This window comes from Rhinolophus hipposideros, assembly GCF_964194185.1.
Source record: "Rhinolophus hipposideros genome assembly, chromosome: 16".
Classification (NCBI taxonomy): domain Eukaryota; kingdom Metazoa; phylum Chordata; class Mammalia; order Chiroptera; family Rhinolophidae; genus Rhinolophus; species Rhinolophus hipposideros.
Genome location: NC_138062.1, coordinates 57,698,928 through 57,725,170, shown reverse-complemented (window position 1 = coordinate 57,725,170; position 26,243 = coordinate 57,698,928). Strand labels below are relative to the sequence as shown.

The following is a 26,243-nucleotide window of genomic DNA, read 5'->3' as shown; positions in this document are numbered from 1 at the left end:
GTTGGTCACCTGGTGCCCAGAATGACTTTGGGACTGCAGATTTAGATGCATGGGGCGGAGGGGTCTGGATGGTAGTTTCTACAAAGTCAGTGCAGTTTCTGCCCTTGCCTGCACATAAGCACACTGAGAGTAGCACCACCAGCCCTGTGTCCAGTTCTCCTGAGTCTTAGGGCACTTGTGTGTGTGTCTGTGTGTGTGTGTGTGTGTGTGTGTGTGTGCGGTAGATTTCTGAGCTGCTGAAAGCCCAGAGCTGTATCTGCCACCTACTGCTGACCCCTGGGAGTACCTCCACAGTTGCAGTTGCCCCGCCCTAGGCAGGCCAGAAAGGGTGGGGGCTGGGGATAGAGGGGTCTTCTCTCTCCCAGCCCAGCTGTGTCACACTCTTCCCGCAGGCCAGAAAAGGTGGTGGCTGGGGTGAAGGAGTCTCTTCTCTCCCAGCCCAGCAAAAATCACACTCTTCCCAGCCTCTTCCCTGGGTCAGAGCTGCCTGCCAGTCTTCCCAGAGCCTGAGCACTAAGGCTCCTCTGCAATCTGACACTACTCCTCAGTTCAGGGGCCAGTTTAAGTCTCTGGAAGGGCCAGGGTAGGATTGGAAGAGCGGGGTCTGGCAGGGACCCAGGTATGGAGTTTGTGTCCTTTGTCCAGCCTAGGGCCCAACTGGAGGTCAGCTGAGGTTATTGCCTCAAATGCTGGATATGCTGCCCCCTGGGTGGGAGAGATCAGCTGTGGGACGCAGGGAAAGAGCCCACCTCCTTGCTTTTGTGTCCTCTGTTCTGGCCTGGGATCCCCTGCGTCTCTGCGGCTGCACCGGCCGCGTTTCCACAGCTGCAGATGCGGGCCGCATCTCTGCCGCCGGCCTCATCTTTGCCCTCTGTTCTCAGTTCTGTGGCCGCACAACCTCCACCCTAAACTTGACGTCGTGAGCACCCATCATTTGGTTATGTTCCTGGCTCCTGATCTGCTGCGTCAGTTGTTGGGCCCAAGTGCAGTTGGGCAACTTGTTTACATTGCGTGTTGTCCCAGGCGTCAGCTAGGAAGCTGGGACTGCAGACCAGGCCCTGAGTGCGGCTTTTCTGTGCAGCTGGGGGTGCCGAGAGCGACCATCCTGAGAAGACGCTTCCGACAAGCGAATGTCTGTCTTCAGGGAACCAGGTGGAAGCTAAGAGTCTTTCATGACGTCACCTAGGCAATCACTTAGCACCACTTTCCCTGTATCCTGTAGGTCCTAATAGTCACAAGCCTACCCAGACTCAGGGGAGGGGACAGGACCCCACCTCTCAAATGAGAACAGTGTCAAAAGACCCTGTGTTCATGTCTGAAAACGGCCATAGCTCACCAGAGGCGTGTTGTCAGGCGCAAACATTTCCAACCTCTTTCCTGTGTATTTATAATCACATATGTGTCCCCGAGAAAAGATCTAGTGCCTTTTTGCCTTTTTTTTTTTGAGGTGGATACATTTATAATCTTTCTCTTCTTTTATTGTGTTAAAATACACTTAACAAAATTGACCATCTTAACCATTTTGAAGTGTACAGCTCAGTGGCATGAAATATATTTGCATTGCTCTGCAGCCTCCTCACTGTTCACCCCATAACCCTTTTCATCTTGTGAATCTGAACCCGTGTACCTATTAAACACGGACTTCCCATTCTCCCCTCCCCCCCCGCAACCACTGTGGTGATTTACTGCCTTTTTTATTTACCAGTGTCCCATTGGTTATTGCTGAGGTTACAGTGAGCTGATGACTTTAAAACAATTATAACTTTTTTACTTTTAATCATTGTAGACCCACAGTGAAGTTGCAGAAGTAATACAGAGAGGTCCCTTGTGTCCTCCGCCCACTGCTCCTCATGTTAGCGTGTTACATAATGACCACAGTACACTTCCTGAAGCCGAGAAATTAACGTGATAACAATACTAGTAACTAACCAGCAGACCTTGCTCAAATGTAAGCAGTTTTGCCTCTTATGTCCTTTTTCTGGTCCAGAATCCAATCCAGGACCCCATGTCATCACATTTCCACGTCCCCTCTGGTCTGTGATAGCGTCTCATTCTTTGTCTTTGGTGGCCTTGACATGCTAACAAGTTCTGGTCAATTATTTTGTAGAAAGTCCCTGAATATGAGTTTGCCTGATGTTTACTGGTGATAAGATTGAGGTTGTGCATTTTGGGGCAAGAATATCACAGAAGTGACAGATGCCATTGACATGTCTCATCATGGGGGATGTTGACTGATCATGTGATTAAGGTCTTGTCGGCCAGGCTTCCCCACTGTAAAGTTACTATTTTTCCCTCTGTAATTAAAAAGTATCTTGTGTGCAGATACTGAGATTATGCAAATATCCTGCTTTTTCTTTGTTTTTTTAAGGAGGGTGCAGCTCACAGTGGCCCATGTGGGGATCGAACCGGCAACCTTGGTGTGATCCCCACCGCGCTCTAACCAACTGAGCTAACCGGCCACCCCCATCCTGCTTTTCCGTCCTCATTTTTTTCTATATTCTTCACCCCACCCCCTCCCCTTTGGCAACCACCAGCTTGTTCTCTGTATCTATTAATCTGTTTCTCTTTTGTTTTGTTTATTCATTTATTTTGGGTTTTTTTTCAGATTCCACAATACTGTATGATTTGTCTTTCTCTTTCTGACTTATTTCACTTAGCGTAATACCCTCTAGCTCCACTCATGTTGTCACAAATGATGATTCTTTTTCAATGTTGAATAATATTTCATTATATATGTACCACATCTTCTTTATCCATTCATCTATGGATGCTTCCGTATCTTGGCTTTTACTAGTAATGGTGCATAGGGGTGCATTTATTTTTCCAAATTAGCGTTTTGGATTTCTTTGGATAAGTGCCCAGAAGTGGAATTGCTGGGTCATAAGGTAGTTCTATTTTCAGCCTTCTGAGGAATCTCCATACTGTTTTCCACAGCGGCTAGGCTGATTTGCATTCCCACCAACAATGCACGAGAGTTCCCTTTTCTCCACATCCTCACCAACCGTTGTTTATTGATTTATTGATGATGGCCATTCTGATAGGAGTGAGGTGGTATCTCATTGTGGTTTTAATTTGCATTTCTCTAGTGATTAGTGACATTGAGCATCTTTTCATATGTCTATTGGCCATCTGCATGTCCTCTTTGGAGAAATGTCTATTCAGGTCCTCTGCCCATTTCTTAATTGGATTGTTTATTTCTTTTGTATTGAATTGTATGAGTTCTTTATAAATTTGGGTATTAACCCCTCATCAGGTATATCATTAGAGAATGTCTTTTCACTCAGTAGGATGTCTTTCCACTTTGTTGATGATTTCCTTTGCTGTGCAAAAACCTTTGAGTTTGGTGCAGTCCCATTTGTTTCTTTTATCTTTTGTTTCCGTTGTCTGAGGAGACATATCCAAAAAGATACAGATGTCAGAGAGTTTACTGCCTGTGTTTTCTTCTAGAAGTTTTATGGTTTCAGGTCTTATATTTAAATCTTTTAATCCATTTTGGGTTTATTTTTTATATGGTGTAATAAATTGGTCCAATCATTTTTTCCACCCACTAATTTTACTACTGTTACTATGATCATCATTATCAATTCCTCCCTTCTTCGCTTGCCTCCTTCTTTTCTGAAACATATAATTCACAGTTAACTTGTACCAGGTAACACATGTGTGTATCCTAGTGATACAACAAAATGACTTTTAAAAATCCCTTCTCTCGAACAAGTAATTGCAGCCCAGAGAGAGAACTCTGGCTGTGTGTGCACAGGGAGGAGAGAAGAACCAGTGACCTCCGCAAGGCTTTGCCAAGTGAGAGTCAGGTTCAAATGCAAAGTGTGGGAAGGTGGTGGACCTCTCTTTTATGTGGAAAATTGCATTTTTTCTGGCCTGTGAGTACATGGTCATGAAGGTCTAAATAGAGGTGTGCTGAGTACTTGACAAGAAATTGGATCCGAGCTATGTGTGGCTGGAAATCTTCTTAGTTGAGCTGCGTCAACTTCAGAACTAAGCCAATAACTTTTTATGGTGGCGTTGTAACTGGTGTTTCGTTGGGTTTTCTTATTACTCCCAGTACAACTAAAGATAATTCTTTCGGGTTGTCTACATACCAATCGTCTTTTGCACTCAGGGAGGCTCTGTCTGGTTGACGAGTTCAGCTGACTGGTTGCAACAGAGACTTGTTGGCCTGCAAAGTCTGAAAGATTTACACCGAGTTCTTTTTTTAAAAAAACCTTTTATTTATTTTTAAGTGTGTTGTTGCAGAACCCATCAGCTCCAAGTCAAGTAGTTGTTTCAATCTAGTTGTGGAGGGCGCAGCTCACAGTGGCCCATGTGGGGATCGAACCTCAACCTTGTTGTTAAGAGCACCGCGCTCTAACCAACTGAGCTAACCAGCCGCCCCTACATCTAGTTCTTTACAGAAAAGTCGGTCAACTTCTAAAGTGTCAGCATTATCAAGCTACTTTACCAAGTTATAGAAGAGGGGATTTTTTTTTAATCAGTGCTTTGGGGTGATATTTCTCCCTTTTTCCATTGATAGATTTTTTTATTATTCCAGATATACAAAAGTGAAATAATGATATAATAGATACCCCATCCTTCAAACCCGACTTAAAAAGTGAAACACTACACATCTCATTGACTTTATCTGTGCACTTTGCTGAATGCACCCCGCTTCCTACTGCCCACAGGGAACACTTAATTGTGAATTTGTTTATCAATGAGTTTTTCTAAGTGTTTTATAGTTTAGCTCTTACACTGAGGTCTCCAATCCATTTTTGAGTTCATTTTTGTGTGTGGTGTGAGGTAGGGGTCTAGTGTCACTTTTCTTCTGTATGTAGAGACCCACTTGTACATCACCATTTGTTGAAGACACAGTTCTTTCTGCATCTGGTGGTCTTGGCAACCTTGTAAAAATCAGTGGCCATAGATGTATGGGTTTAGTTCCGGATTCTCAGTTCTGTTCCATTGATCTGTATGTCTCTCCTTATGTTTTGGGTACCATACGTTTTGAAATTGGGAAGGGTGAGTTCTCCAGTGTTAGTGTTCTATTTCAAGATTGTGCTGTCTGTTCGGGGCCCCTTGCAATTCTATATGAATTTGAGGATCGGCTTGGCCATGTCTGCAAAACAAAAGGTGATGGGGATTTTGGTAGGGATTGCATTGCATCTGTAGATTGCTTTGGGTAGTATTGCCATATAGATGAGTTTTTATATATTTGCTGCTTATGTGTTTATGCGTAACAACTATAGAATTTGCTTTATGTGTTCTAAAATGCTTTGTAATGGAATTACACTGCCTTTTCTTCCTTCTGCCTGCTGTTTTGCTTGGCATATTTGAGATTCACTCATGTTATAGGACTTCATCTTCACCGCTGTATACGATTCCACTGTATGTCCACAGAGAATTCTTTATACATATTCCTGCTGGTAGATATTTAAGTTGGTTCCAACTTTTTATAAAGTTAAAAAATTGGTTCCAATGTTAAATTTTTTGTTCGTGATAAAAATGTATTATACTTTGTACCTTTTTTTTTTTTTTTTTAACAAATACTCCCACCGTGCTGCAGCTGTACATGTCTCCTAGGGCACATGTGCAAGAGTCTGTGTAAGATGTGTATCTTGGAATGGAATTGTTGAGTCCAAGGTTATTTACCCCTTCAACTCACTAGATACTCTCAACTTGTTCTCCAAGGTAGCAATTTATTCTCACTCTAATTTGAGATTTTCTGACGTTAAACCATCCTTGCATTCCATAACTCCTTCTCTGTTGAGTCATAACATTCTATTCTTTTAACGAGATGCTAGATTTGCACTGTTGGTATTTTTTTTTAGCCTTTTTGCATCTAGACACATAACAGGGATGTTTTTTTTTTTTTTAATATACTTACTATCCATGTATTTTGCTTGTTTGTTTTTAATAGAAGTTAACAGCTAGAGTTCAGGAGAAAAATCCTCATTTCAAAGCATCACAGTTTGAATTAAATTGCGTAAGTAATCATTTCAGGTTTTTTAAATGTACCTGTCCAAATTCAAAGTCTGTCATTTTGTTTGGAACAATTTTTGTTTGAGAATCAAATGGTCATGCAAATGAGAAAGCAAACAGGCATAAAATGACAAGAAAGCAATTGACAAAACAAATGCAAGCTTTGTTCCACTGGCTATTGCAATATAATAAATAAAATGACAATTAACCAAAAACACCTTTATTTTAGTCTTCAAAGAACAAATAGTTCTTTTTTCCAAGATAATCATGATTAACTTACAAAAATGGCATTTACAATGCCTCTTCAAAGCATTCCCCTTTAACGGGAAACTTAGCTTCACAGAATCCAAACATTGAAAGGTTTAAAAAAAATTTGATATTTTGTTGTCATTATAAGACAAAACTAGAATCTAGCATAAGTCAAGGGAATCCATTCATACTTCAGGTCCTTCTCCTCCAGGAACCAGCATTGTTATATTATTTCCATTTAGCAAAATCTGGTCTAATTTAGTAATCCTTCTTCCTTCTGGTGTGATTTCAAATTCAGTGACATCTTCCAGTACCATATTGACAAAGTCATCAAATCCTAAAAGCGTGCCAACAATTTCTTTATCACTCTTCATTACAATGTGAATTCTTGATCCTATACATTTGTCCACAAGCTCTAGCGGCAGCAGCTGCGATGGGTTAGTGGTAGCGTTAGCCGCCATGGTGACACCGGAAGTAGGGATGTGTTTTTTTTTTCTCCCCTCAGATTGTCCTTGTACAGTTTGAGTACTATCTCTTTTTTCCCCTTATAAGCTGACAGTTTATAAAAGATGCAAATCTTTTCCTTGAAGGTTTGGCAAAACTCACCTGAAAAACCAACTGGGAAGGTGTTTTGAATGGGGGATCGATCCTTGACCATCATTTCAATATTTTCTAAGTTTATTCACTTTTTAACAACTCAATTCAATTTTTATTCTTAGATTTTTTTCCTATTTTATCCTTTTATACATTTAGTGGTTTGAGTCTATACATAGTATACACTCAACCTTTAAAATATCTCCCCTATAATAGTTGGTCCCCCTGTCATCCCTCCTGCTGTTTGTTCCTTCTGTCTTCCTGCCAAAGGTCTGCCTCTTTTATGGGTGTTTCCAAAGATCCAGATTTTTATATTCTTATTTTATTATTGTTACTGCCATCATTTCTCATTTATTAATTTCTTAATGTTTTCCCTTGACTTTCCTTAGGTTTATCTGTTGTTTTTTTGTTTGTTTTTGTAGGTGCTTAGTTGAAAGTTTTAACTAGTTTATTTTCAGTTCTTTTCCTCATAAATTCATATAAGGCTACATATTTCCCTCTGAGACATCTTTGGCTGCTTATTACATTTATATTCCAGATCTCCCTCCCCACATAAATGTGCTTGACTTTAAATTTACCTCTGAGCACATTTTCTTTTTCATCCCACTAGTTTCATTTGCAGCGCTCTCATCATTCAGTTCTAAATTGTAATTTACATGATTTCTCTTTAACTCATTGTTTTAACACTTCCAATCATGTGGATCCAGGAGTTAGATGTCATCATTGATTTATAATTTTATTGCTTTTATTGTTAGCAAGTCTGTTTAGCTTTCCTTTATTACCTAACACGTGCTCTGCTTTCATGACAGCTGTATTTGGACAGAATGTACGTTATTTGTTGAATACAAAGTACTGTACTCATCTGTTTGATCAAGTTTGCTATTGCATCATTCATCTCAAGATCCTTATTTTGACGACCTGGTCTTTCTGAGTTAGGCTCAGTCTCCAGCACCACTGTGGTTCTCTGCATTTCTCATGAGTGTTTCTGCTTTAAACATTTTTAAGTCATGTTATGAGGGACAAAGTGTGTATTTAGGGTATTGGCACTTCACAGCACTAAAGCACTTTGGTTCCTGACAGATCCTTGGTGATGGGAGGTGGGCTCTTCTCTAGGCTCCATCCTTTCCATCCTGGAGCTGGAGTGTGTGTGGCTGATACGGGCAGGCAGAGCTTAACGAGGCATTGTACTAGCTGTGGGAAATGGGTAGACCTCCGCCCACGTCCAGTTCCACCAGTTACCACCTGCATCATCTTGGGTAAGAGACCTGACCTCTTTGAGCCTGCTTTCTCATCTATTGGTGCATGGTCAGAAGGAGTAATGAGATTGTGGGAGGCAAGCATACAATACGTGCTCAATAATTGGGGGTGGATATTATGGTATCCTGTGGCAGGGCCAAGGTAACTGGAGATGCATAGTGTTGGTGGTCATGCCTGTAGGTTTAGGCACTTCCTGAAGGCCCCTTCTCTTCCAGGAAGCCCTCGGATAAATCCCTGCCTGTCTCCACTTACCCCCAACCATAGCCCTGAGCATTTCGAGGGGTAAGCCAGAGCTGAAGGTCACACATGGTTCATTTTCCCTGAAGACCCTTTGTCCAGTTTCCAGTAAGGAGGGTAAGGTAGATCCTATTTAGACACTTCAGCCTCATGGGCTTGGGAGATGAGAGAAGGGAAGTATGGATGCTTTCTTAGAGGAGCTTTTAGACCAGAGCTTTGAGGATTGAGTAGGAGTTCTCGGAGTGGAGTGGCCTGTTGGTAGTCTTGGCTGGTTCGGCTAGGACCAGGCTTAGGTTAACCTGAGTCTGACTCTTCTGTCCATTTTGTCCCATGATCTGTCACGTATTAGAGAACCACTCTCCCTTAGTGAATCCAGAAGTCAGGAGCTAAATATTTTTGTTAATGCACAAGAACCACCTCAAAAATGCCTGATTACTTTCCAGTTTCATCTTTTTTCTTTTTTATTAGGATTTATTCTATTCCTTTCTAGTTATTTGAATCGAAAGCTTGGTTTATTTATTAAGTTCACTTAGTTTCCAAATTTCTTATTTTCTGATCAAGGTGTTCAAGGCTGTGTATTTTCCTCCTGATATCCCTTTGGCTGCAATCCACAGGTTTCATTACAGAGTGGACTATTTGTTCAGTTTGAAAAACGTTGTTTCTATGTTGATTCCTTCGTTAAACCTCTGCCTATTTATAAATGTTTTAAAATTTCCCATTGTAGGCCTTACTCGGGGGAGAGAATGATTTTAATGCAGAATCTACTCCTTGGTGTCAAGATCAGGTCACCTTATCTAATATTTGCTTCCTGGAATTTGTAAAGATGTTCACTGTTGGTTTTTCTAAATGCCAATCTTTTGTAAATGTTCCATGTGTATTTGAAAATTTGGAGGTCGGGGATATAATGTTTGAACAATTTTACCAAGCTTATTAATGGTATTAGTCATATCTTCTATATATGTATTTTTTGACTACTCGATCTGATGGTTTCTAAAAGGTGTGACCCCAGCCTTTCCGAGGCTGGGCCCGTCCTCACTAAGACCACCCCTTCTCGTCCACAGAGCTTCTGTGTGACCATGGCGGGGTGTGGGAGTAGCTTTCATTCCACCTGTAGCTCCTAGACAAAGTGTAGACAAGAAATGGCTCACCCTCCACCCCCCAGGGTCTGATTCTGACTCTGAATATGGGTCCAGTCATTGGATAAGAATAGTGCTCCCAACCCAACCCCGTGGTTCCTTCCATGGGGTCAACTCCATCACTGCCCCTTCAGGAGAAGGCAGCATGGCGTGGGGTTTGGGAGCTGTGGATAAGACTGAGCATGGTATGAATCCCAGCTCCATTTCAAATCCACTGTGTGATTGGGTTGGTGCCTGCGCTTCTGAGCCTCAGTTTCTTCATCTGTAAATTGGGCTGGTGAGACCCATCTCAAGAGAGCTGGCTCCTGTTAGACACTCAATGGTAGTCACAGTATTATCAAGAATAACAACTATTATCAATGTTATTCTTAGACGCTGTGTTATCTTGGACCAACACCACCACCTTTCTGGGCCCCACTCCTCACTGGACTGTCACATGATGGAATGAGAACACGTCAGCTCTCCAGGCGCCCACATCATCCCAGCTCCAGGGAGGGGATGGGATGGACAGGGGCATGACAAAGACACCACCACCGGCCGGGGTCGGACGATCTTCCTTTAATACAAAGTCGATATATCTACATACACAGAGGTGAGAAAACCACCCAGCTGCTTCCGTTTGAATAAACAGTGTTGAGAGCAACGGCAGATCTGCTCTTGTACAAAGAGAAAAACTCATTTGCTTGGAGGTGGGGGATCCCATCCTTTCTGCTTTTGCCCCCAAACTGCCCCATAGTCCCAGGGGGAAAGGCTTCCTCAACCAGGGCAGCACACACCGCCCTTTTCCCAAAGAGGTGGCATCTCCTGTTTTGTTCCTTCTTCCTCCTTGGGGGCAAGCGACAGGGGCTCAGATGGCAGGGCAGGCCCAGCTGATAAGTTCGATCCCGATGCTGGTGGGCCCAAGCCCCCCAACGCCCCACCCTCAGAACTGTCCTTGATATGTCTGAGAATTAAAAAAAAAAAGAAAAGAAAGAAAGAAATCAGGAGCAAAAGGACGCCCTACGCTTGAGTGAGGCACACCTTCCAATGGTAGGAAAAGAAAAAAGCCACAGGGGACAGCCGTCGGCTGCTTGCGGACATAGTCATCACACAAGAACGTTTGCTACGGTGAAAAAACAGACTGTGAACAGAACAGGAAGAAGCAACGTTTTTCTTTTTAAATTCATTGACTGGCAAGTTTTTTTTTTTTCTTTCTGTTTCTTCTTTTAAAAAAATGGAAAAAAAATACGCTATTTAAAAAAAGGAAATGTCACTGGATACAGTTACACAGAGTCTGAAAAGAAAGCTGAATTCTGAACCCCCAGCCTAGGCCCTCTGGGCCAGAAGGCGCTCTGGGGGAACGAGGGGTCACAGCCCCCGCCCTCCTCTGGTTCTGGGGAGAACCCCCGTTTGTTCGCCATCCCCCCACCCCCCACCCCGGAATATCATTTTGGAATCAGAAGGAAATGAGGAATGTGGCAAGTATTTGAAGGCGGTGGCCGGTGCCAGGGAGGTTGCTAGGGGCCGCATGGGGGGCTCGAGGGGCCGCGCTGTTCCCAGAGACCGTGCAGAAATGCAGCTGCTGGGGGTCCAAGGCCTCCCGGGGCCCGGGAAGAGGCCTCCGGGACCGGTGGAGTCGGGCCGGGGGCGACCATGGCTTTACGTTGCATAGTGGTCAAAGCTTCCAAGGTATTCCAGAGCTGCCTGGTAACAGAACTGGTACTCGTCCTGTGGGAGGGCAGGGGAGGGGAGAGGAACGGGGGTTCCGTCAGTGCCAGTCGCGATCTGATACGTCCCAGGGCGCCCCCAGGGGCAGCCATGGGCCTCAGCCTGGTATGTATGTCCCTTGCGTGAGCTGACTATCCACGGCAAATGCCCTCTCCTCTCTGCCTGCAGGTCATACACATCTTTTAGGACATGGCTGCTCAGCCGTCCCCTCTGCCTGCCATATGCCCCCTCCAGGCTAGGACTCTGACGCCAGCTCTGTCTCTCAGGAGACAGGCCAGTTTGAGGACATTGTTAAAATGCCCAATGTGAGTCCGATCGCAGGGAAGACTCCGCACACAGGGCCTCACATCTCCCATCTGGGGAGCAGAGGGGACTTCAGGATCTGTGGCCTGTGCCAGGGTCATGGCTGCGCTGTGAAGTCACTGACTTAGGGACTGGAAAGGACCCCTCTCTGTCCGTTCCATGGGACACGTCTCGGCTCTGGACTTCAATCTGTTCTTGTGTCAGGAGTTGACTAATGCACCTTCCAGCCCAAAGCAGGCGGTGAAGACCACCCACCCACAACAAGCCGACGTCATACAGGAGGAAACCGAGGCTCCAGCGGCAGAGGCGCGAGGCCAGGCCACCTCCCCCGCGCCCTCCTCACCTCCGTCTGCACCATGGCTGGCCTCTGGGTCCGCAGCATTTTCACCGTCTGGAAGATGTCCACCACGCCTTCGTACCGCATCCGCTCCAGGACGATGCTGAGCGTAATGAAGACGCCGGTTCTGCCCACACCAGCACTGGGGGGACAGACAGCAGCTCAGGGGCAGGGCCACTGGAGCCCGTGCTGCCCCAGGCACAAAAATAGCCCAAACTGCATTGCCTAAGGTTGACGGCTGGCCCCCTTAGACTTCAGTTTCCCCAGCCGGAAAACGGGCTGGGGTTTGGGGAGCAGCTCACCTGCAGTGGACAGAGATGGGGCCATCCTGGCCGAACTGCTCCTTGGTCTTGTGCACTTGGCCAATGAAGTCGATGAAGCCCTCCCCTGACTTTGGCACACCCTGTTCCGGCCAGTCTGTGAACTGGAACTGCCGGACAGTACGGGACTGGCCATCCTGGAAAGGAGAGGAGCCTGCTCTTACTACTGAAGCCCCTGGTGCTCACGGCTGTTTTCCATCCCCGCCGTCCTCCACTCCCGTCCTCCATCACCAGCCAGCAGCACCCTCCACCCTTCCCATCTTCCGTCACCCACCCTGATGACTCAGTGTCCTTCACCCTCTGATGGCACCATCTTTCACTGAGATGCTCGTCTCATTGCCAACACCACCCTCCTCTGCCATCTTCTATTGTCACCATCCAACGACACCATCATTTTTATTAAATTTATTAAGGTGACATTGGTTTCATTTCTATAATACATGACCTGCAGACTGCATGTGTGCTCATCGCCCAAAGTCAAGTCTCCTCCCATCACCATGTATTTACCCCCTTCCCCCTGGTAACCACCATACGTTGTTGGCGTCTATGAGTTTGTTTGCAATAACACCATCTTATATGGCTACTGTCCACCCCCCACCTCTCCATCCCAGCCACCACAACCAGTGACATCCCACACCAACACGCTGCCACCCTGCACCGTCCCACAGTGCGAGCAACAGCTGCCCTTCGCAATCCCGTTCTCCACCCCACGATCCTCCGTCAGCCTCACTGCACCATCTCAGAGCCCCACCCAATGGCGCAGCTTCTACCAGACGCCCCTGGTAACTCATCACCTCCCACCAGTGCCAACCGACACCAGCATCTTTTATCCTTCACCGTCCACTGCTGGACATCACCTCTGCTCCTCAGCACCACCCGCCCACACCACCTCCCAGCACGACCACATTCTCCACAGCCAAATGGTGCCATCAGTGATGCCCTCTTACCCCGCAGTTGTCCATCCTCCACCACCTAACACGTCCTTTCTCGAATCCCACCTTCCTCCCATCCAACACCCTCCGTGCTTACACCCTCCACCACCGTCCAGCAGTGCAGTGTCCCCCTGGTTCTCCAATCCCACACCCCACCCATCCAATGGCACCATCTTGCATCACCCAACACTAGCACTAGTGATCAGGGCTTCGACAGCCCCAGGCCATGTCTCGACTGCCTTTCCCCCATCATCCTATCCCTGCATGCTCCAGTCCCCTCTTCTGCCGCTAACTTTGACCCTCTGTCACCCAACAGCGCCACCTTCCACTGTCAGTCTTCATCCACTGCCACCTAATACCTGCCCTTCTCCTACCACCCACAGTGCCATCCTCCACTGAGTCTTCACCAGCCACACGTCTACTCTCCCTGCTCACCTCGCCCCACCCCGCGGTGCCAGCTCCCATCACCCTTTTCCATTCCGCAGCTCGTTCCCACCACCCAGCACTGTCAATCCCTCAGCTCCCCCCTACCCAGCTTTCAGCCTCTAGCACTGTCCTCACAGGTTGTTGCTTCCAGGGGACACCCCATGCACTCTCTGTGTTCTTAACCCCCTCGGGCCATGTTCCTAGTGAGAGGTGTAACACCCGCACCAATGGGGATATTTTTGGGTCAGCACCTGGCCCCTCTGCCACCCACTTGGTGTAGAAGTGATTGGTCAACTGGTCAACTCCCTCGTTTTCCTCCCAACCCCCTACTCTTAGTCCTCCCCCTGGCCTTTGCTTCTACCCCCAACTAGAGAAGCTCTCTCAAGACGGCTCGGGAACACCGAGCCCGACCTTGGTGCCAGCCCCTCCTGCCAATGCATCCCGTACTCACCCGGGCATCTGTGACCTTGAACTCCCGCAGGATATACTGAGGCATGTTGTATTCTGCCATCGGATCCACCACGAAGTACTGGTAGCGGGCGGAGCGCTCCGCCGGCCAGTACTGGTGACATTTTTCCTGTGGAGGGGATGGTGGCTGTGGTCAGCGCCACCTAGGACCCCGCCGGCCCGCCTGCCCCCACCACGGCCCCCAGCATACCCTGCCCATCTCCCGCAGCTTGGTCAGCATCACCACGATTGTCGAGTTGTTCTCCCACAGCATGCGCCAGAAGTCCTCCGTGGTTTCTGCCAGGGGGCCCTGTGTCGCGATGTAGGCCTTCTGTTGCCTGTGGGGTGGGTGGCGGAGGCCAGGGCTGAGTGGGAGGCCCCGGCCTGGAACTGGCCTGATGCCCCGTGACCGGTCAGGAGCAGAGCAGGATCCACGGCAGCCGTACATACCTGCCACGGCCCTGCCTACCCGGAACAGAGGAGCAGTGGACGATCTCCCTCCCGACCTTATTCAGCCCCCACCCCAAATCCCATTTGGCACATGGGGAAACCGTTGGCTGCAGGGGATATTCCAGCTCTTTGAGGAAGCTGCAGACTGTTCGCTGACCTCTCCTGCCTTCCTGCTCCCCCTCCCTCAAGTGCCAGGAAACTTGCAGGCCAAGTTCTTGCTCAGCCCTGGGCCTTTGCACCGGAGGGTACCTTCTGCCTGCACACCCTGCCTTGGCCAGGTTATTCGACCTCAGCAGTACTGACATTCAAAGCTGGAAGATTCTTTGTGATTCACTGTTCTGGGCACGGCAGGGTTTTGAGCAAATCCCTGGCCTCCCCCTCTAGACACGCGTAGTAGCCATCCTCCTCTACTTACGTCATGACAATCACAAATGTCCCCAGTCATTGTCAAATTCCCCCTGGGGGGCAGAACTGCCCAGATGGAGAACCACTAATGTGGAAAGATGGAGCCATGCTATGGACAGCAGCCATCAGTTAAATATACCTTAAAAGACTCCCTCCTAAGCTGTGACTGTACGACACTGGCAATGTCTCCAAGCAAGAATGGAGGCCCCTTGGGGGCCAGGCTGGGACCGTAGCATCGCCGGGCAAAGGTGAGGTACCTGTAGCCATCGATGAAGCTGGCATTGATGTAGTCGGAGCCCTCCACGCCCCGGATGGGCTGCAGGCAGACCCGCGTGCTCTCGTACGGCATGATGTTTACCAGGCGGTTCTTGAACTTGTTACAAGGCAGATTGGCACTGATGAAGCGGGACGTGTGGGCTTTGGAGTTGGCCAGGCGCTGCGGGGACGAGGAGGGAAGGGCCCCATGAGGACAGCCTCCAGTCAGAGCGCTAATGGTGGAATGGTAGGTGGGGGAACACCACCCCCAAACTCTGGTCCCCATCACGGGGGGCGACTCCGGTCTCCAGCTCCTCGGCCCACCCCCCCCTCCCGCTCCCCACAGCAGCCAGCACACCGCCTCCTACCTTGAACTCGAGCTCCATGCCGGTGACGTGCTCGCCGGGCTCCACCTGGGCCAGCTTCTGGATGTAGGCGTAGAGGCTGCGGGCCGGCACCTCCGTGTTGCCGCAGCCCACGGCCTCCAGCAGGGCCTCGTGGATGAAGCTGTACTGGTCCTCGGTCTGCACCATGTAGTTGCGCTGGGATCGCATGAGGGTCACGTGGCCGTACACGTCTACCGTCTTCTCTGGCTTGATCCGCTCCAGCATGGCATCGATGACGATGAAGCAGCCGGTGCGGCCCACGCCAGCGCTGCGGGGATGGGCGTGGCGATCAGGGCCCTGGGGGCGGGGCGGGGCGGGGCGGGGGCGGGGCACAGACGGGAGCCGGCGGGCACAGGGACAGGCGTACCTGCAGTGCACCACGATGGGGCCCGCATCCGGCGGGTTGCAGGTCTTGACTCTCCGCAGAAAAGCCAGGAATGGCGTTGGGTACTCAGGCACCCCATGGTCCGGCCATGCCGTGAACTGGAACTGGCGGACCTCACGTTTCTCACTGGAGCCATTCTGGGGGCCACAGGACACGGCCTGTCACCACAGCGCCACCACCCACGTGCAGAGAACACCCAAATTCACACCTCCGGCCCTGAGTGTATGTATGACTCGGGTGTCCGGCTGACCCCTGCACACAGAGCGGTCTCCACATGAAAGTTTCATGTCCTCCTCACAACACCGCCAACCCTGTGCCCCGACTTTCTCCCCAAACCCACTCCCCCTTCTCAGCTGACGGTGGCACCGACGTTCCAGGCGCTCTGCTGAGAACTTAAACGTCACCCCCAACTGGACTCCCCGTCCCTACATCCAAAACATCAGCCAAAACTGCCAGCTCTGCCTCCAAAGTCCATCCCCCTCATGGTGGCCACCTTGGTCCGGCCCCATTGTTGCTGATCCAGAGCAGAGCAGTCACCTCTGCCCGGGTCCCACCTGTCTTCTCTCGCTACCCCTGCAGCGGCCAGAGGATGCCTGTGAGCCTCTGAGTCAGGTCCCGGGTCCCGCCCCTCCTCTGCCCACAGCCCTCCAGGGCTCCCAGCTCCCTCTGGGTAAAAGCCCAAGTCCTCCCTCTGGCCCTGCATACCCTCCCCCATGCCCTCCCTCTCTCCCCACTGTTCACTCTGCTCCAGCCACAAGGACTCCTTGCTGTTCCTCCAACATGCCAGGCCTGGTCCTGCCCCAGGGCCTTTGCATCAGCTGGATGTCCTATGCCTGGAATGCTACTTCCCCAGATCTCCTTGTGGTTCCCTGCCTTACTTACTCCAGGTCCCCCAGTACACATCCTACCTTCTTTGCTTTACTTTAATCCTACATGTGAGATTTATTGTCATTTTTGGACCTTGGCCTCAGAGGAGTTTTTGTGAACTTGACCCCAAAGGACAGGGAAGTAAAAGAAAAAATAAATGAATGGGACTACATCAGACTAAAAAGCTTGTGCACAGCAAAAGAAACTATCAACAAAACAAAAAAGCAACCAACCAAATGGGAGAAGATATTTGCAAACAACACCTCCGACAAGGGGCTAATATGCAAAACATATATAGAACTCACACAACTCAACAACAAAAAAACAAACAATCCAATTAAAACATGGGCAGAGGATCTCAACAATTTTCCAAAGACCTATGTATACATGGCCAACAGGTACACGAAAAGATGCTCCACATTACTAGTTATCAGGGAAACGCAAATAAAAAAGCTACCATGAGATACCACCTCACACCTGTTAGAATGGCTGTCATCAAAAAGACAAAAAACAAACGCTGGAGAGGAGGGAACCCTTGTACATTGCTGGTGGGAATGTAAATTGGTGCAGCCACTATGGAAAACAATATGGAGGGTCCTCAAAAAATTAAGAATAGAATTACTCTACGACCCAGCAATTCTTCTTCTGGGTATCTACCTGAAAAGTTTGAAAACACTTATACATAAAGATATAAGTACCCCTACGTTCACTGCAGCATTATTCACAGTGGCCAAGACATGGAAACAACCAAAGGGCCCTTAGATTGGATAAAGAAGACTTACATACATATATGTGTGTATGTGTATATATATATATATATATATATATATATGTGTATATATATATATACATATATATATATATATATATATATATATACACACACACACACACACACACACACACACACAATGGAATATTACTTGGCCACACAACACAAAAAGGATAAAATATTGCCATTTGTGACAACATGGACAGATCCTGAGATTATCATGCTGAGTGAAGTAGGTCAGCAAAAGTCAAGAACCATATGATTTCACTCACATGTCGGGTAAGAAACATAAACAACAAACGAACAAACAAACAAACTCATAGACATAGCCAACAGAATGGTGGTTCCCAGAGGGGAAGGGGGTGGAGGGAGGATGAAGAGGGTAAAGGGGTCAAATTCACGGCGAGGGGAGGAGACTAGACTTCGGGTGGTGAGCACACAATGGAGTACACGCATGTTGCATTATAAAGATATACACCTAAAGCTTATATATTATCCGCCAAAATTGCCCCAATACATTTAATTACAAAAGATTTGTCATTCTCATTTCTTTTGTCTGTGTCTTGTCCACTAGACTAACCCCCACAGGGAAAGGACATTTTGTCTGTCTCGGTCCCTGCTGTGTCCCAGCTCAGGGCCTGACACACAGCATGTGCTTCGTATGTGTGAATGAACCAAGAATTCTTACTCACTCCTGTTCACTACTCGGTTTTCTGGCACGTGGGCCAGGTGTCTGCTTAATGTCAAGCGAGAACCTGACTAGGGTCATAGAAACACTGCGGTGCCAGTAGCACCTCCTCTCCCCATCATGACAATAAAAATGACCCTGGATGGCAAAGTGCCCCAACTGAGAACCACTGAAGTAGAAGGCAGACAGAACCATGTTACGAACAGCAGTCTTCAGTTAAATAGAAAGCTATAGCGTCCCTTTGCTCCAGCCCTGACTGCCCGGGGTGAGCAGGGTCTCTCCAGCTGAGTCTTCCACCCGAGACTTAAGGCCCCTTAACGGCAGGGCTTAGAATCTGCCAGGACCCTGTCATAGGCCCAGGACAGGTGAGGCCACAGCATCAGGGTAGGTAACACCTGGGGCACGACTCATGGCAAGAGAACAGGTTTGCTGCTAAGTTGGCTTCTGCTGGTTTTGTCCTCCTGCTGTGCCCAATTCTGAGCCTCAGTTTCCCCATCCATAAAGTGGGCTTCATGAGAATGTGGTCAGCCTGGGTCAACGTGTTTGATTATCTCTGTCTGATGGGGACCTCCCAGGGCAGAAGCTGGGGCCGTCTTCCTCCTCTGCTCCCATCACCCCTCCCTCAGCCTATAGCCCCGGCCTGGGCCCTACCTTGTGCAGGGAGAATGTCCGCACGCAGAATGTAGCCAGCTCGATGGTGTCCAATAGCGTTACCTGGATGAAGCCATAGGTCTCCGTGCCCCTGTTCGGCCAGTACTGATCACACTTGATCTGTGCCAGGTTGAGAGACGGAGGTGAGTGTGGGCCAGGGCTGGCTGAGGGCCTGGGGGTGTGGGGTCCGGGCCTCACCCGCGATTTCTCCTCCAGCCGTGTCATCATGACGATGGTAGCTGAGCGCTGCTCCCACACCATACGCCAGAAGTCACCAAAGGTCTCGGGCAGCGGCCCCTGTGTAGCGATGTATGCGTTCTGCCGCCGGTAGCCGTCCACGTAGTTGGCGTTGATGTAATCACTGCCCACAATACCTACGGCCAGGGAGAGAAGCCAGTCATCAGAGTGGCGCCGGCCCTTCGACCCTGGACGGCCCCAGTCTGTCCCCAAGGAAATGGTGGGGCCCACACTTCAGGATTCCTCCACCTCAGCACTACTGCCGCTGGGGACAGATTACTCTGGGGGGGCCGGCCTGGTCACTGGAGGGGGCTGAGCAGCAGGCCTGGTCCCACCTTCTCGATATCACTAGCACCCATCTCCAACTTGTGACCACAAAAATGTCCCCAGACATTGCCAAGTGACCCTGGGTGACAGAATGGTCTCAATTGAGAACCACTGACATGGAGGGATAGACACAGACACATAATGGACAGCAGCCATCAGTTAAACACATATCTAAACATTCCCAGCGGCCTCCGCCTGGAGCTGGACAAACTCTGAGACCAGAAGCAGGCCTCCGTTTCCCGAGACGTCCCCTAGCTTGTCCACCCCATGCCGGCCCTGCCCTGTGGAGAGGTGTGGGGTCTACGTGCTGTCTGGGAGATGAGGCGGCAGGAGGGAGCCTGGGCCGGCGTGCTACCTTCAATGTGCTGCAGGATGACGCGGGAGTGGTCGTAGGCGATGACGTTGGCGTAGCGGTTCTTGGGCTTGTTCACTTCCAGGTTGGAATGCTCCCACGTGAACTGCTGGCCCGGATCGATGGACTGCGGGGCAGGGGAGGCGGGGGTGTCAGGGTGGGCGTTGGTGGGCCCGGGGCAGCGGGGGCGGGGCCAGCTCACCTCATACTCCTGGGAGAGCTTGAGGCTGTCGTTGGCTTTGAGGCGTTCCGTGTGCTCAGCCATGTCCGCGATGGGGATAGGCGGGTGGCTAAGCATGCCTGCAGGGAGAGCAGACCCCAGTGGCATGGGCCGGTCACTCGGGGGCCAGCCCAGGGGCCGGGGGTGGGGGTGCTCTACAGTGTGAGTCTGCGAGGACGAGCTGCGGTTAGAGGGTGTGGCAGGGGAGGGGACCCCAGGCCCGCGGGGCTGGAAGTGGAGCATTAGAGGCTACAGCTCCTGGCCGAGCCCGACACTCCTGGTTCCCAATGTCGGCCAGTCCCAGGCCCCCAACCCAGCTGGGGAGGGGGTGCCCTGGAGGACTTCAAGCTCCTAGGGCCTTGTGGCTGGAAGCAGCGGGTGACACAGCAATGAAGAAGCAGATGGCAGCCGGCTGGGCCTCCAAAAACATCATTCCCGGGGGGCAAGGGGGACACACAACAGGAGACCCCTTTCTGCCTCTCTGGGATCAGAGGGCCTGAAAAGTTGTCTGCCAGGTAGAGTCAACGGACAGGAGATGGGAGACACAGGTGTGTCCCCATCTATCTGGGCACCTACTTCGGGCAGGTGCACCGAGTCCCTGACTCTGAGGGCTGACTGTCTTATCGGGTACATGGAATGGTGATGCCCCTGATCCTCAGCGCCTCCAGGGGTGTGGCTGGAGGTAGTGGGGTGGGCCTGGCTCTTTCTTCCCGAATCAGGGTCTGCCACACCCCCTCCTCTGCTAGGGCCGCTGGCTATGCATGCGCTCACACACTTCCTCTGCAGCTACGTGCCGCCATGGAAGTACCGGTGTTAAACAGTTAAGATACGGTCAGGCCGGCTGGTAAACAACTATTGTTCTAAGTGGGGGCCCCCAAGTGTCACGCAAGAGCACACCTCTACATGGTCTGAGGCTGGTGTCCATTTGTCTGGTGGGTCCCCTGCCTGTCACACGGGTGGGCTCCTGTTCTTACGTATGTACACACATACATGTCTCACCTATGTCCCTGCCCCCCCCCACACACACAACCAGCAGCCTAAGGGCCCAGTGGACCAGACCCCCTCCCCTGAGAAGCCAGCATAGGACAGGTGGGCAGAGATAGGAGGCGGGATGGAGAAACCAAAGATGAAAACAAACGGGGGGTGGGCGGGCGAAAGGAAGCCAAGAACAGAAAGACACAGGAACTAACTTTCAAAGTGAAACCCCGGCTCCCTGAGGGGGCTGCTGAGGCCTGAATCTGCAGAAACAGCAAACAATAAATAAATGAAAACACGCGGGGAGGCTGCCGCCTCGCCCACCCTTCATGGGTGCACGCACAACGGCCAGCCGACAGACGCAAAAGGTAGAGCAACTTCAACAGCGAGGGACACACGGCTGCTGGGCCCCAACCCAAGAACCAACAGTACACGTAGCTGCTGTCTCCCTCTGCCTGATGTTTAGCCACAACTTTGGGGAAATCCCAAAGTTTTAGGTTCTTCTGTCAATATGTCCCCCCAGACCAACCGGGCCTTGGGTCCCCTGTTGGGGTCAGCAGGGAGGATTTAGGAGGATGCAGGATGGTGAGGGAGAAACTCAGGGGCAGGGGAAGGATGTTCAAGCCCATGCCATGAGCTTTAAGGACGGCAGCCATCAGTTAAATACACCTTTAAAATCCTCCTTTGGATGGAAACAGAACTGACATGAGACAGAAACTGTCTTTTCTGAACAGAGACAGGAAAGAGACGGGAGTAGATTAGAGGTGCCATGTGAGACCTTTCACGATCTGTTATGAAGGGAGGGCTGCAGCCATCAGTTAAATACAAATGTTTAAAACCTCCATTTGGTTGGAAACAGAGTTAATATGAACCAGATCAGCTACAGAAAGTGGAGACCAGAGTGTCGGCAGTGGGATGGATGTAAGCAGGCTGTGAGCTCAGAACAGCAGCCATCAGTGAACTACAACATTGCTTGCTGGTTAGAAGCAGCTGGCATGAGCCCACTGGGAAGAGGAGATGAGGGAGTGTGTGGATTGCTGCAGTGAAGGTGCCCAAGGATCACACCCTGCCTCATCTCCCACCAGGCGCAGCAGGTGACTTGAGCTCGTCCTATTAACCTACAGGGAGCTGTGAAGGGGCAGGGGAAGCATGAGCACTTGTGGCCACAAAGGGGGGAGGTACAGCGCATGGAGGAGGTATAATCTCTGTGCTTTGCTTGGGGCACATCCCAGGAAGTGGAAAAAGGTCACGGAAACACCCTAAGACCTACCACTAAGTGCTCTTCAGACTAGGGATATAAACAGAAGCATAGCTCTTGCTGCCAGAAGAAATGAGGCTTTGTTTCGTTTTGGATTTTAGATGTCCTTTAAGCTCCCAGAGAAGACAGGAACCACCAGTTAAATGCAACTTTTCCAAAGCCTCACTAGGTTCTAAGCAGAATCAACCCATGAGCGTTCCAAGTCCGGATCCACAAAGGAATCTGGGAATCAGGGATTTAACTGCACCAAGCACAGCTCGGTGGGGCGGGTGAGGGAACACCAGGGGACAGCTTCCTCTTTCCCATCGCTGTCGTCCCTGGCACTGGGGATGAGCACATACCCGGTGTCTGGAAGTTAATGCGTCTCATTTCCACGGGGTCCTTGGGGTGGTGGGGGGCGAGGTCGGCATTGTTCAGTAGGCATTTGGTGCGGGGCTCTGAGTCCTTGCGTTTACTTCGTGGGAGGAAGAGGAAGAGTCAGTGAGTGCCAGCGTGTGCCCAAAGATGTGCAGGCACATGTGTGAACACAATCCAGGTACCATAAACGTGTGACCCAGCCGGTGGGAAAGGGACCACACACAGACATGTGTGCAACCTGTGGGAGCAGCCAGACATGCCCTCACCCCATCGGCTCAGTGCCACCCCATTCCCTCAGGCCTGCAGGGGGCAGGGCCAGTTCTTACCTGTCAGGTTTGCTGCTCCCAAATGCAGACACAGGTGAGAAGGAGGGAAAAGAAGATAGGTGAGTGTGTGTTGGCCATAAAGGGCCTGTTCTGTGATGGTGGGGGCCTTTCTTAACCTCTCTGAACCTTGGTCTTGTCCAGAAAATAGGGCTAATCCTCCCTGCTGGGTCTACCACCTTCCCTTTCTAAGCTGGGACATGTCCCACGTGGCCACTACAATGACTATCTTCATTCACCTGGACAAAGGCAGCCTCCACCCCAGACCTTGCTGAGCGGAGTGTGGGGCTTAAGAGGAGTCAAATCACAGGCCTGGTTTGAACCCCAGCCCTGCCGTTTCCCAGGCTGTGTGACTTTCATCAAGTGGCTTAACCTCTGAGCCTCAGTTTCTCTAGCTATACCATAGAGAGCTTCCATGACAATCTTCTGAGATGACCCTTTCCTAGACCTTTCCAGAGCCCCTCCGTTCCCAGGAAGCCCTTCATTCTGTCGAGTAGGGGAGCGCAGAGGACTTACTTCTTGTAGAGCAAGATGGCAATAACAATGCAGATAATGAAGACCACGGCCAGCACGGGCCCAATCACCCAGATAAGGCCCTCCTCGCCGTCCACGATGGGCTGGGGGTCTGGGTTATCCAGTTGAAAAGGGTCTGAGAAGGGGCTGGCTGCGAATGTCTGCAGAAATGGGGCAGTGGGGGGGGGGCTCCATCAGTGCCCCTCCTCCTACAAGTGGCCAGATGGGTCTTCCTCCAACACAAATCTCTGTCCCTCCCCTACTCTAAACCCTCCTATGGCTCCCAAGAACCCTGACCCTGGTGGTAACCTGCATGGCCTGGCACTTGCCAATCTTCCTTCTTCCCTCTGCTTTAACCACTCTGAAATCCTTTCTGTTCCTCTTGCACCTCTAAACCTTTGCACAGTGTCTTTTCTATGTTGAACTCCTATGCATTTGTCAAAACCCCAGTTCCAAAGTTTCTTCCTCCAGAACACCTTCCTCTTGGGATTCCCCCAACTTTAAGTCCTTCCCGCTGTCCAGCGAACTGAGAGGCTCTGTGTCAGGCTCTGAGGTCAGGGCTACGGGGGCTGAGGCCACTTTGGGGCCTGCCTCACTCCGAGGGTGTGGCTGGATGTGGGCAAGACACCATTTGGGACTTACGGGCTCACTCTTCTGCAGCACAGCAAGCACAAAGAGAACGTATCGGTGGCCCGGCTCCAGGCCTCTGTTGTCAAAGCCACCGTACTGCTGCTGGTCACCGGGCTGGAAGGTGGATGGCAACATGGCGAAGCGAGCAGCAATGTAGGGCCGGGGCGCCTCAAGTTGGCGTGAGTGCCGCAGGCTGCGCCTTTGCAGCCGGGAGATGTCCTGGATGAGCTGTGGAATCAGAGGTGTGGGCTGCTCAGAGCCTGGCTGGAAGTAACTGGGCTCACAACACTTGGGACACGTCCAGCCCTCGCCAGTCGGGCCCCGCCCTCACCTCCTCCAGGTCCATGTCCTCTGGGCTGCCCAGTGGGGTCAGGAACTGGCCGCCACGAGACTTGCGCAGTGGAACCATCACAATGAAGTAGTTCCTGTCAGGAGATCAAGTTGTAGAGGGAGCTGTCTATATGCACGACCAAAAAACGCTGTAGGGAAGCCCCCCAATCTTCCCTCTGCTCACATAATGGGTCTATTACCCTATTGCTCCAGCCATGTTTAAACCTCCCAGCCTTTGATTACGCTGTGCTTTCTGCCTTGAAAGTCTACCCCTTGCGATTATATTTTTTGAACTCCTACACATCCTTCAAAGCCCCCATTTCCAAACCCACACATTTCTGTAGCCCTTAATTCTTCTCTGCCTCCCAAGCAGAGTCCTCTCCCCATAGGACTCTCAGCCCTGGTACCTCTTACTGCCTGAGAGTCTGTTTAGTTGTCTCCCCACCAGTACAGAAACCCAAAACCAATAGGTTAGACACACAGGGGTGTCATAAAATGAAATGTGGGAGGAGCAGAACAAGGCCACATGTAGCGATGATGCCCATGAGAAGTCTTGGCTCTTCAGGGCAACTACATGACATGGTACCGATGAGACCCCATTTTACAGATAGGTAAGGAAACTGAGGCACAAAAAGTTCAAGTGGCTGGCCCCAGTCACACAGCTGGCTAATGGGGTTTGAGATGTCCTGGGGGTAGGGTGTCAAGCATACTGGACAGGCACGGGGCTCTGGCCATCGGGTAGATACACCATGATGAAGCCATCGGCGTCGGGTTTGGGGGCCACGCTGGGCTTGCCGCTGAGCAGGTTGAAGGCGGTCCAGGCGGTGACCGTCTGCTGGAGGCCACCCAGGCTGCTACCACGGTTGGTCAGCACGAAGTTGTAGAAGGTGTTAGGCTTGAGGTGCGTGATGAGCTTTTTGGTGGTGCGGCCATCTACGTCCAGTGTGAGCCCATTGTACTGGATCTGCAGGTCAGGGCCAGCTCAGTGGGTCTCTGGGCTGAGCCCCCCGATCCTGACTAAGCCTCAGTCCAAGACCCAGCCCTGACCCTGCTGAACTGATCCCAGATTGAGCCTTAATCTCAGCTGAGCCCTGACCCCAGGCTGAGCCCCATCTCTGACTGAGTCCCAATCCTACTGAGCCCAAATCCCAGATTAAGCCCCGACCACAGACTGAGCCTTAACTCCAGTTGAGCCCCAACTCTGACTGAGCCCCAATCCTAATTGAGCACTAATCCTAAAACTCAGCCCAGACACCAGAGCCTCAATCTCAGCTGAGCCCCAAACTTTACTGAGCCCTAATCCCAGACTAAACCTCAATCCCAGCTGAATCACCACCTTGAGTCCTAATCCCAGAATGAGCCATGACTCCATACTGAGTCCCACTCTGAGTTCTACTCAAAGAATGAGCCTCAGCCCAACTGATCCTCAATCCCAGTTGAGCCCTCACCCCAAGAGGAGCCCCAGCTCTGAGTCCCAAGCCTGACTGAGTCCTAATCCCAAACTGAGCCTCCATCTCCAGTGAAACCCATTCAGCCCTGAGTGCAGCTGAACCCCAATACCACACCGCCTTGACTCCAGACCGAGCCCCAACCCCCGCCCCCTGCCAGCCACATGGCCACACCTTGTAGGGCGTGGGTGAGTTGTAATTGTCGGGGAACTCCCAGCTGAGCAGGACAGACGTCTTCATGATCATCTTCACCTTAAAGTTCTTGGGCGAGACTGTGCCAGGCAGCGGCCGAGCAGGAGAGAGAAGAGAAGCCCTATGAGTGTCAGGAGTGGGTGGGGCGGGCAGGTGGGGTGGGATGGGGCGGCCCAGGCACTCCCTGTTGTCCACTGTGCCTATGGCCTTCCTGCCTGGCCCTGGCCCGGCCCTGCCTGGCCCTGTCCCAAGTCCCTGCTGGGGAGACGGCGCGGCTGCAGAGAGAAGGCAGAGGAGAAGGGGT

General features: G+C 50.5%; 2 protein-coding genes across 9 annotated transcripts in view; both read right to left on the bottom strand.

The window, feature by feature from the left end:
• Positions 1-6,326: 6,326 nt before the first annotated feature.
• On the bottom strand, positions 6,327-6,828 carry LOC308508858 (U6 snRNA-associated Sm-like protein LSm5). The gene has a single exon (XM_081076263.1). The coding sequence runs from the start codon at positions 6,681-6,683 to the stop codon at positions 6,408-6,410; it is 276 nt and encodes a 91-aa protein (XP_080932389.1). The 5' UTR covers positions 6,684-6,828; the 3' UTR covers positions 6,327-6,407.
• A 3,160-nt stretch (positions 6,829-9,988) lies between these two features.
• The window catches only part of PTPRS (protein tyrosine phosphatase receptor type S), a 100,733-nt gene continuing 84,478 nt past the window's right edge, over positions 9,989-26,243 (bottom strand). For 5 of the 8 annotated variants that reach the window (XM_081075996.1, XM_081075998.1, XM_081076002.1 and 2 more), the window contains 20 exons: positions 25,922-26,019; positions 25,010-25,263; positions 24,301-24,394; positions 23,982-24,197; positions 23,343-23,500; positions 22,830-22,841; positions 22,488-22,600; positions 21,104-21,151; positions 19,896-19,993; positions 19,697-19,820; positions 18,976-19,151; positions 18,778-18,897; positions 15,782-15,936; positions 15,397-15,682; positions 15,031-15,209; positions 14,130-14,256; positions 13,923-14,048; positions 12,096-12,250; positions 11,800-11,935; positions 9,989-11,153 (listed from right to left, as the gene is read on the bottom strand). In XM_081075996.1, coding sequence (XP_080932122.1) covers positions 11,085-11,153; positions 11,800-11,935; positions 12,096-12,250; positions 13,923-14,048; positions 14,130-14,256; positions 15,031-15,209; positions 15,397-15,682; positions 15,782-15,936; positions 18,778-18,897; positions 18,976-19,151; positions 19,697-19,820; positions 19,896-19,993; positions 21,104-21,151; positions 22,488-22,600; positions 22,830-22,841; positions 23,343-23,500; positions 23,982-24,197; positions 24,301-24,394; positions 25,010-25,263; positions 25,922-26,019 — 2,744 coding nt within the window. In that variant the 3' untranslated portion in view covers positions 9,989-11,084. The remainder of the gene's footprint in view (positions 11,154-11,799; positions 11,936-12,095; positions 12,251-13,922; positions 14,049-14,129; positions 14,257-15,030; positions 15,210-15,396; positions 15,683-15,781; positions 15,937-18,777; positions 18,898-18,975; positions 19,152-19,696; positions 19,821-19,895; positions 19,994-21,103; positions 21,152-22,487; positions 22,601-22,829; positions 22,842-23,342; positions 23,501-23,981; positions 24,198-24,300; positions 24,395-25,009; positions 25,264-25,921; positions 26,020-26,243) is intronic. The other 3 variants (XM_081075999.1, XM_081076000.1, XM_081076003.1) reach the window with 1 other exon arrangement.

Excerpts from the sequence above, each read along its gene's own strand:
- LOC308508858 (XM_081076263.1), bottom strand. The coding sequence starts at position 6,683 with ATGGCGGCTAACGCTACCACTAACCCATCGCAGCTGCTGCCGCTAGAG.